This window comes from Colobus angolensis, unplaced genomic scaffold (assembly GCF_000951035.1).
Source record: "Colobus angolensis palliatus isolate OR3802 unplaced genomic scaffold, Cang.pa_1.0 Scaffold102, whole genome shotgun sequence".
NCBI lineage: Eukaryota > Metazoa > Chordata > Mammalia > Primates > Cercopithecidae > Colobus > Colobus angolensis.
In genome coordinates this window covers 4,439,570-4,455,912 of record NW_012111142.1, presented here as the reverse complement: position 1 = coordinate 4,455,912, position 16,343 = coordinate 4,439,570, and the positions used below count along the sequence as shown (strand labels likewise).

The 16,343-nt window shown below is 41.1% G+C and overlaps 1 protein-coding gene across 3 annotated transcripts in view; it reads left to right on the top strand.

Moving 5' to 3' along the window:
- The window catches only part of NFIA (nuclear factor I/A), a 406,575-nt gene that overhangs the window by 296,012 nt on the left and 94,220 nt on the right, over positions 1 to 16,343 (top strand). For all 3 annotated transcript variants that reach the window (XM_011941158.1, XM_011941167.1, XM_011941148.1), the window contains 2 exons: positions 2,974 to 3,091; positions 9,703 to 9,830. In XM_011941158.1, the coding sequence (XP_011796548.1) occupies positions 2,974 to 3,091; positions 9,703 to 9,830 (246 nt within the window). The remainder of the gene's footprint in view (positions 1 to 2,973; positions 3,092 to 9,702; positions 9,831 to 16,343) is intronic.

Below are 16,343 nucleotides of genomic sequence, written 5' to 3'. Positions count from 1 at the left end.
TCACCTGGTTTCCCAAGTGCTAATCCTGGGAGTTATCCCAAACTCCCCTGTTCCCTTTATTACGACAGTCAAGAAGTCAGCATGTCTTTTTTTTATTTATTTGTTTTCCAAGATTTTTATCTGAGATGGGGTCTCACTGCATTGCCCAGGCTGGAGTTGTAGTGGCATGATCATAGTTAACTGCAGCCTCAAACTCCTGGGCTCAAGTGATCCTCCCACCTCAGCCTCCTAAGTAGCTGGGACTACAGGCACGTGTCGCTACACCTAGCTAATTTAATTTAAAAAAATTTTTGTGTGCGTGGAGACACAGTCTTACTATGTTGCTCAGGCTGGTCTTGAACTTTTGGTCTTAAGCAATCCTCCCACCTCAGCTTCCCAAAGTGCTGTGATTAAAGGTGTGAGCCACCACACATGTGCCCAGCCAGTCAGTACTCCTGAATAACTTACATCAGGCTCCTCCTTTCCATCCTTTGAGTTTAGACCCCATCCCCACTATACCTTGCATAAATGCCCCAGTGGACTCTCTGGTTTGCCGATTATATTCTTCAAGCGCCCCTCACCCTTTCCTCTCCATGCCTATCCTCATGACAGACTGATCTTTCTAGGTGATAAATGCAAATTTGATGATAGCATTCCCGTACTTTTCTGGTTCTTCTTTCACTATTGAATATAACTCAGTGCAGCAACCCATTCCATTGACCAGTGTTTACTGACTGCCTCCTGGTGTCAGGGACTATATTAGATGCTGACAATATAATCTCCAGTTATAGTGGGGTAAGGTAAATGCTTTAATAGCTTATAGACTTGGCAATCTGCTGAATTCAAATTTATGTTCCTTAAAGAAACCTGCCAGATCCCACCGGGCACATGTTGGCTCATGCTTGTAATACCAGTGCTTTGGGAGGCAAAGGCAGGAGGATTGCTTTAGACTAGAAGTTCAATATCAGCCTGGGCAGTATGGTAAGACCCCATCTCTACCAAAGAAACTTTTTAAAAATTAGTTGGGTGTGACATAGCACACCTGTGGTCCCAGCTATTCGGGAGGCTGAGGCAGGAAGATTGCTTGAGCCCAGGAGCTGGAGGCTACAGTAAGCTTTGATCACACCTCTGCATCTGCACTTAGCCTGTGTGACAAACTGAGCTCTTGTCTCTAAAACAAAAGAAAGAAAAACCTACCAGATCCTTCATAATCTGACCTTAACTATCCTTCCTCTTTCCCGTGTATTCTACACTATGTCATCATACCAAGCTCTCAGAAATCCAGTAAACATTTTCTGCTGTCTTTGCTGTCTTACCTTGATGCTGTTTCCTCTGCCTAGAAGTCCTCCATCCCTTTCAGTTGCATAATTCCTCCTTGTCCTTTTAACATTGTTTCCAGGCTTCACATTTTCTGAGGCCATTCCTTGAACTTCTTATCCCCAGGTTGGGTTAAATAACCCCCTTCTTTGCAGCCACTCCAACTTAGGAATGCAGATGCTCCCCAGTTTACAATGATTCCACTTAAAATTTTCAGCTTTACGATGGTGGGAAAGTGACGTGTGTTCAGTAGAAATCATACTTCAAGTAGCCATACAGTTACTCTGTTTTTCACGTTCAGTACAATATTCAATCAGTTACATGAGATATTCAACACTTCATTATAAAATAGGAGTATTAACTGCGTTTTCAACTGATGATATTTTTAACTTACGGTGAGTTTATCAGGGCATAGCCTCATTGTAAGTTGAGCGCCTGTAGTCCTATCAAATGGCTTCTCAGACTTTTAAAAAATTAATCTGTCAGACTTTCCTTTCCGTTTAGGGGTAGGGACCACGTCTTTCATCTGAGTGCCTTCCTCACTCAGCATAGTTCTTGGCAGTCGCAGGCTCTCAGTAAGCATTCATTGGATGAATAAATGTCTCTGGTTCATGATGACCCTTATTATTATTTCTTCTGATGGATACTAACCTGTAATTTATTTATTCCAGTATCAAATTATGTGGGCTTAGCTCTCAAACCAGTGCCTCAATATAGTATCTGTTGTTCCTGCTTTTACATAATCTTTCAGAAAGATTTTTGCACTAATAATTTACACCACTAATTTTATGGAGTTGTTTTATAAAATTGGTACTTGTTATTTGTCCATTGGAAAACATTTATTAAACTACTGTCAAAAAGGTATCCCAGCTGAAAGATAGAAAATGCAAGGAATCAGTCTCACACAAGGGTCATTTCTGAAAATCACAAATAATCAAGATTAAATCAAAGATCAGAAAATTCTTTTATAAAAGGCCAGCTAATAAATATGTTAGGCTTTGTGGGCCATATGGTCTCTGTTGCAGCTACTTGTCTCTGACAAGGTGTAGTGTGGCAGCAGCCATAGACAATGTAGAAATGAACAGCCATGGCTCTGCTCCAGTAAAACTTTATTCATAAAAACTATGGGCCTGCCTTAAATTATAAGTTTGGACAAATATTCAGTTAAGATGTATGCAAGATGGAGAGGTGATTCAGAGTAAAGAGAAACCACACATTTCATATTATAAGAAACTGGGAATGGGCAGCTTAGAAAGATGACTTTGTTCTCACCGAAGTTCAAAACAGAATTCCAAAATACAGATGAGTAGAAGCTATCAGGATCAGATAAAGTTAGACAAGCCTAAGGAGTGTTTTGGCTGGTCATTCCAGAAAAGTTTAAGACCAAAATGTGGGGGACGTATTTTTGTTAAAAGCATCCAAGGATGTTGCAGCCTCGGTGACAATTTACTATTACATAAAGAGAAAAGATGAAAAATATATTAGAAAAAATATGCCTTTCCCATATAGACTATTTTTAGTCAGTATTCCTTTGGAGTCAGTTTATTACTGATTATTTTCGATTAGTTTACCATATAAATGCAAAAAAAAATGTGCTAAATGCAACACTGAAGTATGCTGTCATTGATTTTATATCCACAGAATTTAACTGGTTTTTGTTTGTTTTCTTAATTCTAGCACCAATAGCTGCAGGAACTGGCCCAAATTTTTCTCTCTCAGATTTGGAAAGTTCTTCATACTACAGCATGAGTCCAGGAGCAATGAGGAGGTCTTTACCCAGCACATCCTCTACGAGGTAATTTGATTGGCAGCTCTTAAAGAAGTTATGCTACATGGTTGCACACCTTGATTTTAACTCTGGGCCCGCTATGCATTTAGCAATGCGCCTTTAGTAATGGAAGATACCAAAGTAGTGGGTTCAGCCCCAACAGACTGTCGGTCTCGTTGGGGAGATAAAGCAAATATGCATGTAGCAAGGTCAAATACACACACACACATACACACACACACACAAACACAGTAAAAAAACTGAACTAAATTGTGTGACACAGGCTAAAAATAGTTAAAGAGAGCTTTATCCAAAAAGAATACCATGGTTCCAGCTCTAAATGTTGGTTAGGGTTGGTGAGATCGAAAGGAAAAGGAATGGAATTCTGGGTGGGGTGAAAAATGAGCAGAGGCATGGAGGAAGGATGGATGATGAACATAACATGTTCTCAGGAAATGAAGGACAAGGCTGAACTGCAGCAAAGGGCATATGTTTTGGCTTGTTTGGCAGGAAGTGAACACTGGTGACAGTCCCAGTGTCATGCCCACAGCAGACATTACAGCTCAGTGCCAGCTCTTTTCCCACTGAGACCCCAGAGCTCTCAATATCCAGTTTACTGGAGTTGCCCTAAAAGATGAAACCCATTTGATATCCTGGTGTGAGATTATACAAATGGAAGCAGTCACTTGCATAACCTCAAGTGAGGATGGGGCCAGACTACAGATGCCATTGTATTGAGAGACCTTACAAACAGTAAAGCTAGAGTAGTGTAACCTGATAATGTTTCTGGGGTTCTTGCTCCCCTTAAAGTCACAAAGCCAAAATCAAAATGAAACATTTTTGCAAGATTGTGTTGTCTCTAGATAACCTGTACCAGAGGGAAAGGGATTAGGCATTAAACCCACAGTATTCTTTTACAAATTGGCTTTAGCACTGGACTGTGACAACAAAGAATAGAATGGTGCAGAACGATCTTTAATGTTTGTACACTTTGCGGAAAAATGTCTGACAAAGGCATATTCCTCCTAAAGCAAGTACCTGAGTCTTGTGATTTAAAACAATGCCCAAATTGTAGAAATTTTCCTTGGTGCGTACTCGTTCTTACCTTGCCTTTATATATTTTAAACATCACTACTTTTAAAAAAAATCAACTTAGTCATCTCTAACACCTTGAAGACAGTTAAAGAAACAGGTATTCCGTTAGTATAACTACCAAATCCTACCATCGTCTTTCATGTTGTTTAAATGTTCCCTTTAGTTCTCTGTAGTATCAGCTCCTCAGGGGGACAAAAAAGTCACACATCCAAAGTCTATTTATAATAGAAGAAAGAGATTGTGAATACATTCGGGTGTTAATACATTTTGAGGATTTTGAATGTTTGCTGATGGAATAGACATTGTGTGTAACTGCACTCAGTCAACATGAAAAAGCTTTGCAAATGCTTATAGGCAGTGATTAATTTAAAAGTTTATGGGCTGTTTGTTTTTCATGTGTGTGCTGTACATGTACCATATGCCTCCCAAACAGTGTTCCCCACTTTTTACATTTTCACACAATTCTCCAGCTATGTTTTATTATGTTTTGTGACTCTCTGAGAGAAAAGCTCATTATGAATGTCATTTAAAAGGCCAGTGTCGTTCTCATATTCTGCAAATAACTAACCCTGATAAGGAGCTAATTATAACCTGCATCAGTAGTTAATAACCCGGTAATATGTTTGTTTTACTCTCATTAGGCTCTTCCTAGGATGATTTTTTAAATTCTTTAAATACATAGATTCAGCAGATTTAACAATGTACAGGTTAGAAAGTGTGCCCAGAAGAATATCTCAGATTCATATATAGAAATGTTCACCAATCAGTATGTCTTCCTGCTGTGCCAATATTAATGGATCATTTTCTCTGTGGCAGGCACCGTATTAGGTGAGTTGTATGCCTGTTCTGATTTATTCTTCACAATAATTTTACAACATACACAGTGTCACCATTTAAACCGTGGAGCAACACAAAGCTCAGAGAAGTTAAGTCACTTGCCCAAAGTCACAGTCTTAGTGAACAGAGGAGTCTCCATTCACGCTCAGGTCTGTTGGAACTTTAAAAATATGCTCTTTTCACTCAGAATCCTCTTGAGAGTAGGACTGACTCTTTTTGTGAGGAACAATAGAATATGAGGTCCTAAAAAAGGAGTTTCTAGCATCTCCACTCCTCCCTGGCACTTAGTGTTTGCCGTCTTGAGTTATTCTTACCATCTTTGAGGTCTGCACGTGTGCAGCCTCCCCATCTGGATGGTGAGTCCCTTGAGTGACAGCGTCTAACGCCTCCCATTCAGCAGCGAACACTATTAGTAAGAAACTTACTATCTTACTTCAGTAAGATAGTGTCCTTGGCACCATGGGTGTAAAGTCAAATAAGGGGCTTTACAATCTAGTGGTAGAGACTGAGAAGTAAGTGGGAATTTTCAGTTCAGGGTCCTGTGAACACTCAGGAAAGTTAAGGCATTTCGCAGTCTTAGGAATGCTAAGTAAGACTTCTAGGCCTTACACACAGTAGGAATTAAGATATTTGGAATTAAGGTAATACTTTTACCTATTTTTTAGATATAATTGCTAGAAATACGAGAAAAAATTCCACACACAAGAAGAGATAGTGCATCACTCCTTAGGAAAATATTCATCCTCACTTTTTGTGTAGATCTTACAGATACTTTCCTGCTTCCCTCAAGCGTTTCTGGGAAAATAGAATGAGTGTGTTAGAAAGAGCAAGAAACCAAAATCAATGACTGATTCATTTCAATAGATAGATAGGTAGGTAGATAGATGTGATGCAATGGTACTCACTGTAAGTACTCACTGTAAGTTCTGTAAGTTACCCCTTCAGGGTAAACATCTTCAAAATCCTAGAAAGAACAGTGTAAAAACTGGGATAAAATACATTTTTTATTCCAAAAATCTTTATCAAGATAAACCAGCTGTCAAAAGTTTGTGAAGTCAGAGTAAACTTGTCTCGGAAGCCTCCACCTGTGCTTCCTAACTTGCTTCATTCCTGATCTTTTCCTCTTTTCCATGCTGTACCTACACCCTCCAGATGTTTATCTTTTTTTTTTTTCTCCAGTGGAGACAGAGTCTCTTTCTATTACCCAGGGTGAGTGCAGTGATCATAACTCACTGCAGCCTCGAAGTCCTGAGCTCAAGCGATTCTCCTGCCTCAGCCTTTGAAGTAGCTGGGACTGTAGGCATCTGCCACCACACATGGCTGATTTTAAAAATATTTTTTTTTTGTAAAGACAAGGTGTCACTATGTTGCCCAGGGTGGTCGCTGAATTCCTGGCCTCACGTAATCTTCCTGCCTTGGCCTCCCAAAGTGTTGGAATTACAGGTGTGAGCCACCATGTCCAGCCCTCTTTTGTCAACTTCTGAAAGTCCTTGCTTTCAAACTAAGACATCAGCTGATAACTATAGAATCTTTCAATAATACTGGCTTGGGGTATTTGCATTTTGTTGGAAAATGCCAAGGAAATCAAAACCTTTAAAGACTCAGAAAAGTATCAACAATGGGAGAATGATGGACAATGGAGTTGACCTTTGGGGCTAGATCTAATTGAATGATGATACTTGGATGAATCCATGTTGCATGTATTTGTAAGGCTATTTCTAAGTCAATAGCCTAATTCAGCAGATTTTTAGTATCTTCTGTTAGCCAGACACTGTGGTAGACACTAGAGATTAAAAAGCCTATAGTAATTTTCCCTGAAGATCTTACAGCCCCATCAGAACATGTGGGCTTCTCATTTTATTTGTCAGAGTACTTCAGAGAAATGTTTATTTTTTTCTAACATGTATTCTTTCTATTTCCAAGATGATTTCAAGTGGCTTTCAATTTTAAAACAACAGGTAATATTACATGTAGAAAGAGGCCAGAAACCATGTGGAAAAAATTGTTATAGCAAGAACCTGAACCAAGAGTTACGCCTCAAGTTTAACCCTGAGCTTCCTGGTTGCCAAGGCAAAAAGGGTTATATAGTTTGCATTTCTGATAAAAGGAAACAAGATAAATTTGTTCAAAGAGACCATATGTTTCTGGTTATCTTTTGTAAGGAATTCTCTGTATATATCCTCTTATAAAGGACTCCCATTAGATGTAGCTTTACATAAAATATAGAAGAGTTCTTCAGTGGCTATTTTTCATTGAACTTTCAAGGAAAGCCAAGCAAAGAGCATTAAATAAGCTATTAAAGGCATTTCCTTTGAGTACTAAGCTAGCATGGCACAGTTATGTTGCTTTCCTGTGGTCTGGCTTTAATGAGAATAGAACATAATGGCTAAGAATACTGGAATGCCAACATTAATAATTAGAATTTCTTGCCATAAATTGCCCCTCCACATTCATTCTTTCATTCAGATTGCTGCAATAGCTTAACTGTCTCCCTGCCCTAGGCTCCATGTTCCTGTTTCCCCCTCTGCCTTTCTAAATCTATCTTCTGCGCAGTTACCAAAGTAACTTTTCTAAAATGTAACTCCCCTGTCATTCCCTGTTTAGACTATTTTGGGGAGTCTACATTGGTTGTAGGAGAAAGTCCAGACATGCAGTATCTTCTGTAACCTCCACCCTTCTCACTCGCTGTGTCCCTTCTTCCCCACCTCAGCCATCCTAAACAGCTGGCAGTTCTCCGAACATATCACACCTCACTCACGATGTGTCTTCTTCCTGATAGGCTCCTCCCTTCTGGGGGTTATGTTCGAAATATCTGATAACCTGTGTGACAGGAGCGTGCCAATTAGAACAGACACTGCCCTGCTTGCAGGGCTTTCTTTGGCTAGGTCCTGGAATGCTCCTGATCTGCAAGACGTTAACCCTTTAGATTTCGGACTGTGAGGGTGTCTGGGACAAAGAAGCAGAGGCAAGGTTGGAAGAAATGTATGGACTTTGAGACAATGACAGTTTGCCCATTGATGATATTTTTAATACCAAATGGCTGTCTGAGTGGTACATCAGCTGAATAGCAGCCCTGCCTCTGCCCTTTCCTTCATTCTTCCCTGTCTCCTTGACACTCTTGAAGATAGCTCAGGAGCCATTTCCTCCAGGAAGCCTTTCCCGAAGCCCTGCCTCATCACTGCCTCCATTGTGTGACCCACTGTACCCTGTGTGTGGCTCCATCATGACTCCTCTATTTCTCTTTGACACAGTTTTGTTTGCCCGTCTCCATGTCTGACTCATCTCTGTATCTCAGCACCTTGCACAGCACCTGGCATGTAGGATGCGCATAGTAGGTATTTCATGAATGAAACATACGAAAAATTCTGTCCCCTGAAACATGAAGAAGAGATTTCCCAACAAGTGCTCCCACTAGGTATGAAATCTACTCATCTTAATATGGGTAGATTAGACAGTTTTATCACCCCTGCAAACTTCCTGATTTTGTGGCATTCAATTAAAACTACAGCAAGCATAGCAACAGGCAGCATTTCATTACGTTTTCACTCCTGAAGCCTCAAACTGGGGAGAATATTCAGTCCCTCAGCTGGAAAAAATGAGATATATTCTGGAAGTTTTTTGACCATACCTCTCCAAAAACTGAAAATCCCTACCCTGATGGAATAAAACTTTGTTTTGATAATCTCTGTATAGAGAAAGCACATAAAAGTCATTGGGCCACTCTTTTTTTATGTCTCTTGTTCTCAGGGGACAATGCACGCCTTCTTCCTTCCTTTTTATTTGTTTTGTTCACTGATTTATTTCTAGCTTTTAGAGCAGGACCTGGACTAGCTGTGCAGTAAATGTTTTTTTGAATGAACAACTCCCAAGTGGAAGACGGGAAAATGTGGCAAAAGAAAAAAAAAAAAGCAATCTAAACTTTTCTTTTTCTTTTCTTTTTTTGCTTTTTTTTTTTTCTTTTTTGAGACAGAGTCTTACTCTGTTGCCCAGGCTTTAGTGCAGTGGAGCGATCTCAGCTCACTGCAACCTCCACCTCTGGATTCAAGCGCTTCTCCTGCCTCAGTCTCCCAAGTAGCTGGGATTACAGGTGCCTGCCACCACACCTGGCTAATTTTTGCATTTTTAGTAGAGACAGGATTTCACCATGTTGGCCAGGATGGTCTCAAACTCCTGGCCTCAAGTGTCATCAGCCTGCCTCGGCCTCCCAAAGTCCTGAGATTACAGGCTTGAGCCACCACGCCCAGCCCAATCCAAGCTTTTCTTGAAGGATCATGAGCCCTGCTTCTTACCCTTTCTGGGGTTCCAGCAGGGATTAAATTGATGCCCAGGTTCATTGCTGATGGCCAGGCCCCAGCCACCACCTGTGGAGATAGGAAATATGTGGCCTTACTCCCAACACTTCCAGGTGGAGACAGAAGCTAGAGCCAGCCAGTCATTCCTCAAAGGAAACAGGAACAAGATGTGGCGGCAGCAGCAACTTGATTGACAATAAAAAATCAAACTCAGACACTTGGAACAACACAGACCCAAGACTTTGTTCTACATCCAGTGACTCACCAGACTGAACAGAAGTTTAAAAGGAGTCCTAGAACTACGCTAAGTTGCCCAGTTGCTTCTTCCCTTGGCTTTCTTTCAACCAGAGGTGCAGTGTCCAAGAGAAAGGTGGTTTCGATTGCTTTTAAACATGCACCCATTTGTTATTTCAGCTCCACAAAGCGCCTCAAGTCTGTGGAGGATGAAATGGACAGTCCTGGTGAGGAGCCATTTTATACAGGCCAAGGGCGCTCCCCAGGAAGTGGCAGTCAGTCAAGTGGATGGCATGAAGTGGAGCCAGGTAAGCAGAGTGGGGGCACGGGCATGTGGCTAACACTGTGAAACTGCAAATACGTGTGGGGTCCCATGCCATGCATAAAAGTGAAGAAAGAAAGCTCAAGGTAGTTCAGTTTTTCAGGATGAACACTTGTTTGTATTGTAATCCGATTGCCACATTCATAAAAGGATGGCTGTGCAAAGCGGTAGTAATTCAACTGAAATGCAAGACTGGTGAGACGGTGTATGATTTTCTACTCTTACATATTTTCCCCTACACCACAATTCAGCATTTGATTTGCTTTTGGGTTTTTTTGTTTGCTTTGTGTTTTTTTTTTTTTTTTTTTTTGAGATGGAGTCTCTCCCAGTCACCCGGGCTGGAGTGCAGTGGCATGATCTTGGCTCACTGCAACCTCCTTCTTCCTGGTTCAAGCAATTCTCCTGCCTCAGCCTCCCAAGTAGCTGGGATTACAGCCACCCGCCACCACGCCCGGCTTATTTTTTGTATTTTTATTAGAGATGGGGTTTCACCATGTTGGCCAAGCTGGTCGATTTTTGTATGTTTAAAAATACAACATGGGTTTTCACCATGTTGGCCAGGCTGGTCTCAAACTCCCGACCTTGTGATTCACCCACCTCGGCCTCCCAATTGTTTTTGTGTTTATACTATCTTTTGGTTTAGTTTTAAAAAGTATCTTTTCATCCTAATAAAGATCTGTCAACTTTTTCAGCAAGATTGGTAACATTCGAAAGAAGAATGGGTTCCTTGCCCTATAGTTTAGACTCAGATTTCTATATGATAAGGACACTTTGCAGTATTTTTCCTATCACTGGATATCATCATGATTGTTTTTCTGTTTAAATGGGACAACTCTCTTTATTCTCCTCTGTACTAAACTAAACAAATGATGACTGCTGGTCTAATCTCCTGGGGGAGTCTAATCTTGGCTCTGGAGGCTTGGGAGTAATATGAATAAATCTGATCGCAAAAACTTTTTGAAACCCTTACCGATGTCTAACATGTGGGTTAGAGGGAATCTTCTCCAATGGCTTCCTGAATATGGGTATAAAGGATAGAGTATGTGCCTTGAAATCAGACAACTGCAGTGTCAACCTGGCTTCAACTCCTGCTGACTGTGTGATTGTGGGCAAGTTACCTAGCCTCTCTGAGCCTGTGTCTCCCTTTTTATAATCTGACAGTACTAATAGCTATTTCCTAGCATAGCTACTGCCTAGCATAGAGTAAGTATGAGAAAATTGTTCTCTGGCCATCCTTCCCAGCCTTTTTTTCAGAGTAATTCCCTGCAAGTACAGACGAACACCAAGAAAATTTCTGAACCGACCTCTTCATCTACAAATCTTAGCTCCCTTGTCTCCTCCCTACATTTTTTTTCAAAAGACAATGCTCAGGGGATATGACTCGGAAGGTGTAGCACAGGGAAAACGCTGGGGCGATAGAACCACTCTGCATCCTGATTGTGGTGGCGGTAGTAATCTAGACAAGCATTAACATTCACAGAAGTACATACCTCTCTGCTCAAGTTAATTTTACTGTATCATAATTAAACACAAAACAAAAACACCTCAGGCCCATTGGCTGTGTCTTTTATCTTGCCCCCGCTTTTAAAATGCAAAAACGTCTCGTTGCTTTGCTTCTGCGTAGTCTCTCATTCATTCACTCATTAGATAGTCTTCACTGGGGACTTTCTCTGTATAAAGCACTATTCCAGGTTCTGGGAACTCAAGGATAGATGGGAAGGTTATGGCCCCTGCTCTCAAGGAATTCACAATCAGAGGTGGGAAAGGAACACATAAGCAGATCATTACACGGTGATATGGGAAGCACAGAGATGGTGGTGTTAGTCTTCCGTGCCTTCTGTTTCTAATTAGTACCAACCACAGCACTCAAGGTGTGGTGGTTCTTCTATGAAGGTCACACATCATCTTTTCTCCGCATTTGTGTTCACATCAGTTCGCCTGAAGTGCCTAAGAAATAGTCCCAGTCCTAAATGAGCAGGAAAATGCTGACTCTCACTGCCACTAGCTGCATCGTCAGCGTGACCTCTGTATAGTGCCAATGAAAAGTGTATGTGCTATTAAAAAATTAAAAGATGTAAAACGTCTTTGAACCCTTTTTCAAAGGCTAATTAGAGCCCTAGCCAATTTACCTGCTTCAGTGAAAATCAGAATTAAACATACAGGTTTGGTACATTTGTGCTTGATTATTGTATAGATGCATTTTTGTGCATATTGAAGCTGCTTTATTAGGCTGAGGTACTCAGACCTCCCCCATCATAAGGCTGAGCTCTAGGTCCTTACATTTACTTCCTCTGTGTATATTGGGGGCTGTAGAGGTTGATTGATTATTATAGAGTATTTTGACCTAGCGACTCTTATTCAGATCAATTCCTATTCCTATCTGTACATTATGATTCAAATGATCATAAATTTTAACATTTGAGTACCTGAATCCTTTATAGTCATTAAACAACTGAAGTTTAATGGCTGAATCCTTTTTGGTAAGAGGGGTGTGTGTGTGTACATATATATATTCTTAGAGAATCCCTCACAATTATATTCCTGGACTGACTCTCTGTTCTCTATCCCCATTTCATTACAGAAAGTGCAGTTCCATGGTATATGTTTAGAGGGAGTGATAGAGGACAGCGGATAAATGTACATTTGGCCATACTCAGCGCAGAAAGTCATAATTGCAACAAGGCCTGAGGGGACATTAAAACTCAACTGAAGGATGTTGCACATGTTCATGGTGACTTTGGTGTCATTAACTCACACCAGCCATTTAAAATGGATAATTTATGCTGCCAGATGGTCCTTTTTGGGGATTTTCCATAAAGCCCAATCCCCTTTTTGGCACAGAGGACACCTTTATGTTGTTCCCACACTTATGCAGGCCTGCATAGCTTTTTCCCAGGGGTACAGTTATTGAGTAGGAGGCTTTTAGTGGTTCACATGTAAATTACCTTCAGAAATATGTTGGGAGTTATGTATATCTGAATGGACGGGCAGTTTCTTGGTTTCCTACATTTGGGATAATTCTCTCAAACAAGTACTAAGGATACTGTGTATATGCCTCAGATGTGACACAGGAAGCAAGGCCTGTACCTGCTCCTCACTCAACACTTTGGTATCCATTTACCTGCCTTCAAATGCTTTTTCAGGACTCCCTGGCCAAAAGAGGGCCAAAGGTTGCCAGAAGAGACAAATTTCCTAGAGCAACAGGAAGATTATGGAAAGTAAAACAAACCAGACATACAGTAAATTACATGGGCTCTTTCAAATGTCTTTTGTAGTATCCTGTTCCCCATTAGTTTATCTCAGCACTTTTAGTGCCCAGCTCTTATTGTCTGGGAAGAAGGGCATAGGAGATTAAAGATGATGTTAGTTTAAAAACATCAGAGAACTTCAGAATGACTTTTGCTTCTCTAACAATGATGCATTTGTCCCTTGTACTTAGTTTCACTTCCCAGTTATCTCAAACCTGGGCTAGATACGAAACTTTGAAGCAAATCGTGACTTGATGAAATGAGTCCTATGAAATTCTATCAAGCACAAATGCGCATACCATCAACTCTTGTTTATCTGTACAAATGAAGAATTACCGAGAAATTGATAATGCAGATAAACAGGAAGGAAACCAATAGACAGCGCCCACATTGGGTCAGACTCTGCATGTTGCTTTCAAATGTGTGGAAAAATTCTAGTGACGATTGACTACCTACTGTGTACCAGGTTTTTAAAAAATTAAGCTCCTTTAAAATATGCAAGATATAATGATCCTGCCTCTATAGAGATAAAAAACAGACTCATAAAAGGTCACATGACTTGCCCAAGCCCACACAGATAGTAAATCTGTGGATCCAAAATCCCTATTTGAAACCAAATCTGACTTCATAGTCTTAAGTGTATTATCTTCTATACTCAATAACCTCTTTGACCATAAACAATTAGAGCAGCATTTTAGGGTCTCATGTCCTGGACTGGTACTTCAGTTAAAACATAAGACCGGGCATGATGGCTCACGCCTGTAATCCCAGCACTTTGGGAAGCCAAGGTGGACGGTTCACCTGAGGTTGGGAGTTTGAGACCAGCCTGATCAACATGGAGAAACCCCATCTCTACCAAAAATACAAAATTAGCCAGGTGTGGTGCTGCATGCCTGTAATCTCAGCTACTTGGGAGGCTGAGGTGGGAGAATTGCTTGAACCCGGGAGGTGGAGGTTGTGGTGAGCTGAGATCGTGCCATTGCACTCCAGCCTGGGTAACAAGAGTGAAACTCCGCCAAAAAAAAATACATATATATAATAAGAAACAATAAATAACTCATCAGAGAGACCTGAAAAATATTCGATTTTCCTTATCCCAAAGCCTTGTCATACAACTTAATCAAGAGAAGAAATATAGGTTATTAAATATACATAGGACACAATATATAAGCAAAGAGTATTAACTTTTAACAAAGTAAACTATCATTTTCATTTATAAAATCAAATAACCCTCAGCAGTTAGGTCTTTGTTCAAATAGTAGCTCATCAGACAGGCCCTCAGTGATCTAAAATAGCTGCTGACCCTCCCTCCATCATCCTATAACTCACAACCCTATTTTGCTTTCTTTATATCTGCATCTACTTTTTTTTTTTTTTTTTCCTGGGACAGAGTCTGACTCTGTCGCCCAGGCTGGAGTGCAGTAGTGCGATCTCAGCTCATTGCAAACTCCACCTCCCGGGTTCAGGTGATTCTCTTGCCTCAGCCTCCTGAGCAGGTGGGACAACAAGTGCACACCACCATACCTGGCTAATTTTTGTATTTTTAGTAGAGACGGGGTTTCATCATGTTGGCCAGGCTAGTCTCAAACTCCTGGCCTCAAGAGATCCTCCTGCCTCAGCCTCTCAGAGTGCTGGGATTACTGGTGTGAGCCCACCATTCCAGGGCATCTCTCTGCTATTATTGTCTGTTTTCTCTCTCTAGGATATATACTCCATGAACAGTGGGACTTAGTCTGTCTTTTCCATTGCTGTATCTCTAACATTCATAACAGTGTCTAGCACATAATAGGTATTCAGTAAATATTGATTGAATGAATGAAGCGATAAAGCAGAGAATCTGGGGTGCTTTCAATAAACTTGAAAGCAGAATTTGCTACCAAGAATACTCTCAGAATTGGTGTTTACTACATTTTTCAATTTGCAGGCTTTCAGTCAAATCCAATTACTAGCAATTCGTAAGCAGAACAATTGTTTAGGCTCAGCCAGGGACCCCATTGATGAGCAGCAGTTCATTGACTTTATTACAAGTATCCCTCACCTGAAAGTGTGTTCCTTTAAGTGAATCAAACCTTTTAAAAAAATAAAATAAAAAATAATTCTGTATTATTTTTAAGTTCATTGTTTAGTATTAGCTCTATATTAAGAATCTCAATAGTGAATTCTTTGTAGAACATTTTATGTAGTATAGACAACCTCCCTGACTTACCTGTGAAAAATTCAGATTTCCATACCAAATTTTCTCTTATCCAAGTGTAAGGAGAACCCACATGAGACACTTCAGACCCTTGCTATTAAAGTGTGGTCTGAGGACCTGCAACATGGCATCACCTGGGAGTTTACTAAAAATAGAGAACCCTGGCCAGGCGTGGTGACTTACACCATAATTCGGGCGTGGTGGCTTACACCATAATCCCAGCACTTTGAGGGCCCAAGGTGGGAGGATTGCTTGAGCCAGGAGCTTGAGATCAGCCTAAGAAGACAGCAGAACCCTGTCTCTACAAAAACATTTTTAAAATTAGCAGTGCATAGTGGCATGTGCCTGTAGTCCTAGCTACTTGGGAGGCTGAGGCAGGAGCCTTGCTTGAGCCCAGGAACTCAAGGTTACAGTGAGCTATGATTGTGCCGTTGCACTCCAGCCTGAGCAATAGAGTGAGACCCTGTCCCAAAAGAAAAGAGAAACAAAGAGAAAAACAGAATCTCAGGCCCCGCCTAGACCAACAGAATTTTAACAAGATCTCCTGTTGATGCTTATGTGTGTTACAGTTTGCAAAGCACTGATTTAGGCTGCTTTTTTGTTCCTTTAGGTGGGTTCTCCCCACTCAGTACTTGTCTGGAAGCCACCTTAACTTTAAATGTCATGCTCCCCAACTTTCTGTCTCTGTTACAGTAGGTTTTCTTTAAAACAAGTCTAGAGCCGGGCGCGGTGGCTCAAGCCTGTAATCCCAGCACTTCGGGAGGCCGAGACGGGCGGATCACGAGGTCAGGAGATCGAGACCATCCTGGCTAACACGGTGAAACCCCATCTGTACTAAAAAATACAAAAATCTAGCCGGGCGAGGTGGCGGCGCCTGTAGTCCCAGCTACTCTGGAGGCTGAGGCAGGAGAATGGCGTGAACCCGGGAGGCGGAGCTTGCAGTGAGCTGAGATCCGGCCACTGCACTCCAGCCCCGGCAACAGAGCGAGACTCCGTCTCAAAAAAAAAAAAAAACAAGTCTAGATAGGTAGAAATCTAGCCTATTTTCAAACAGATT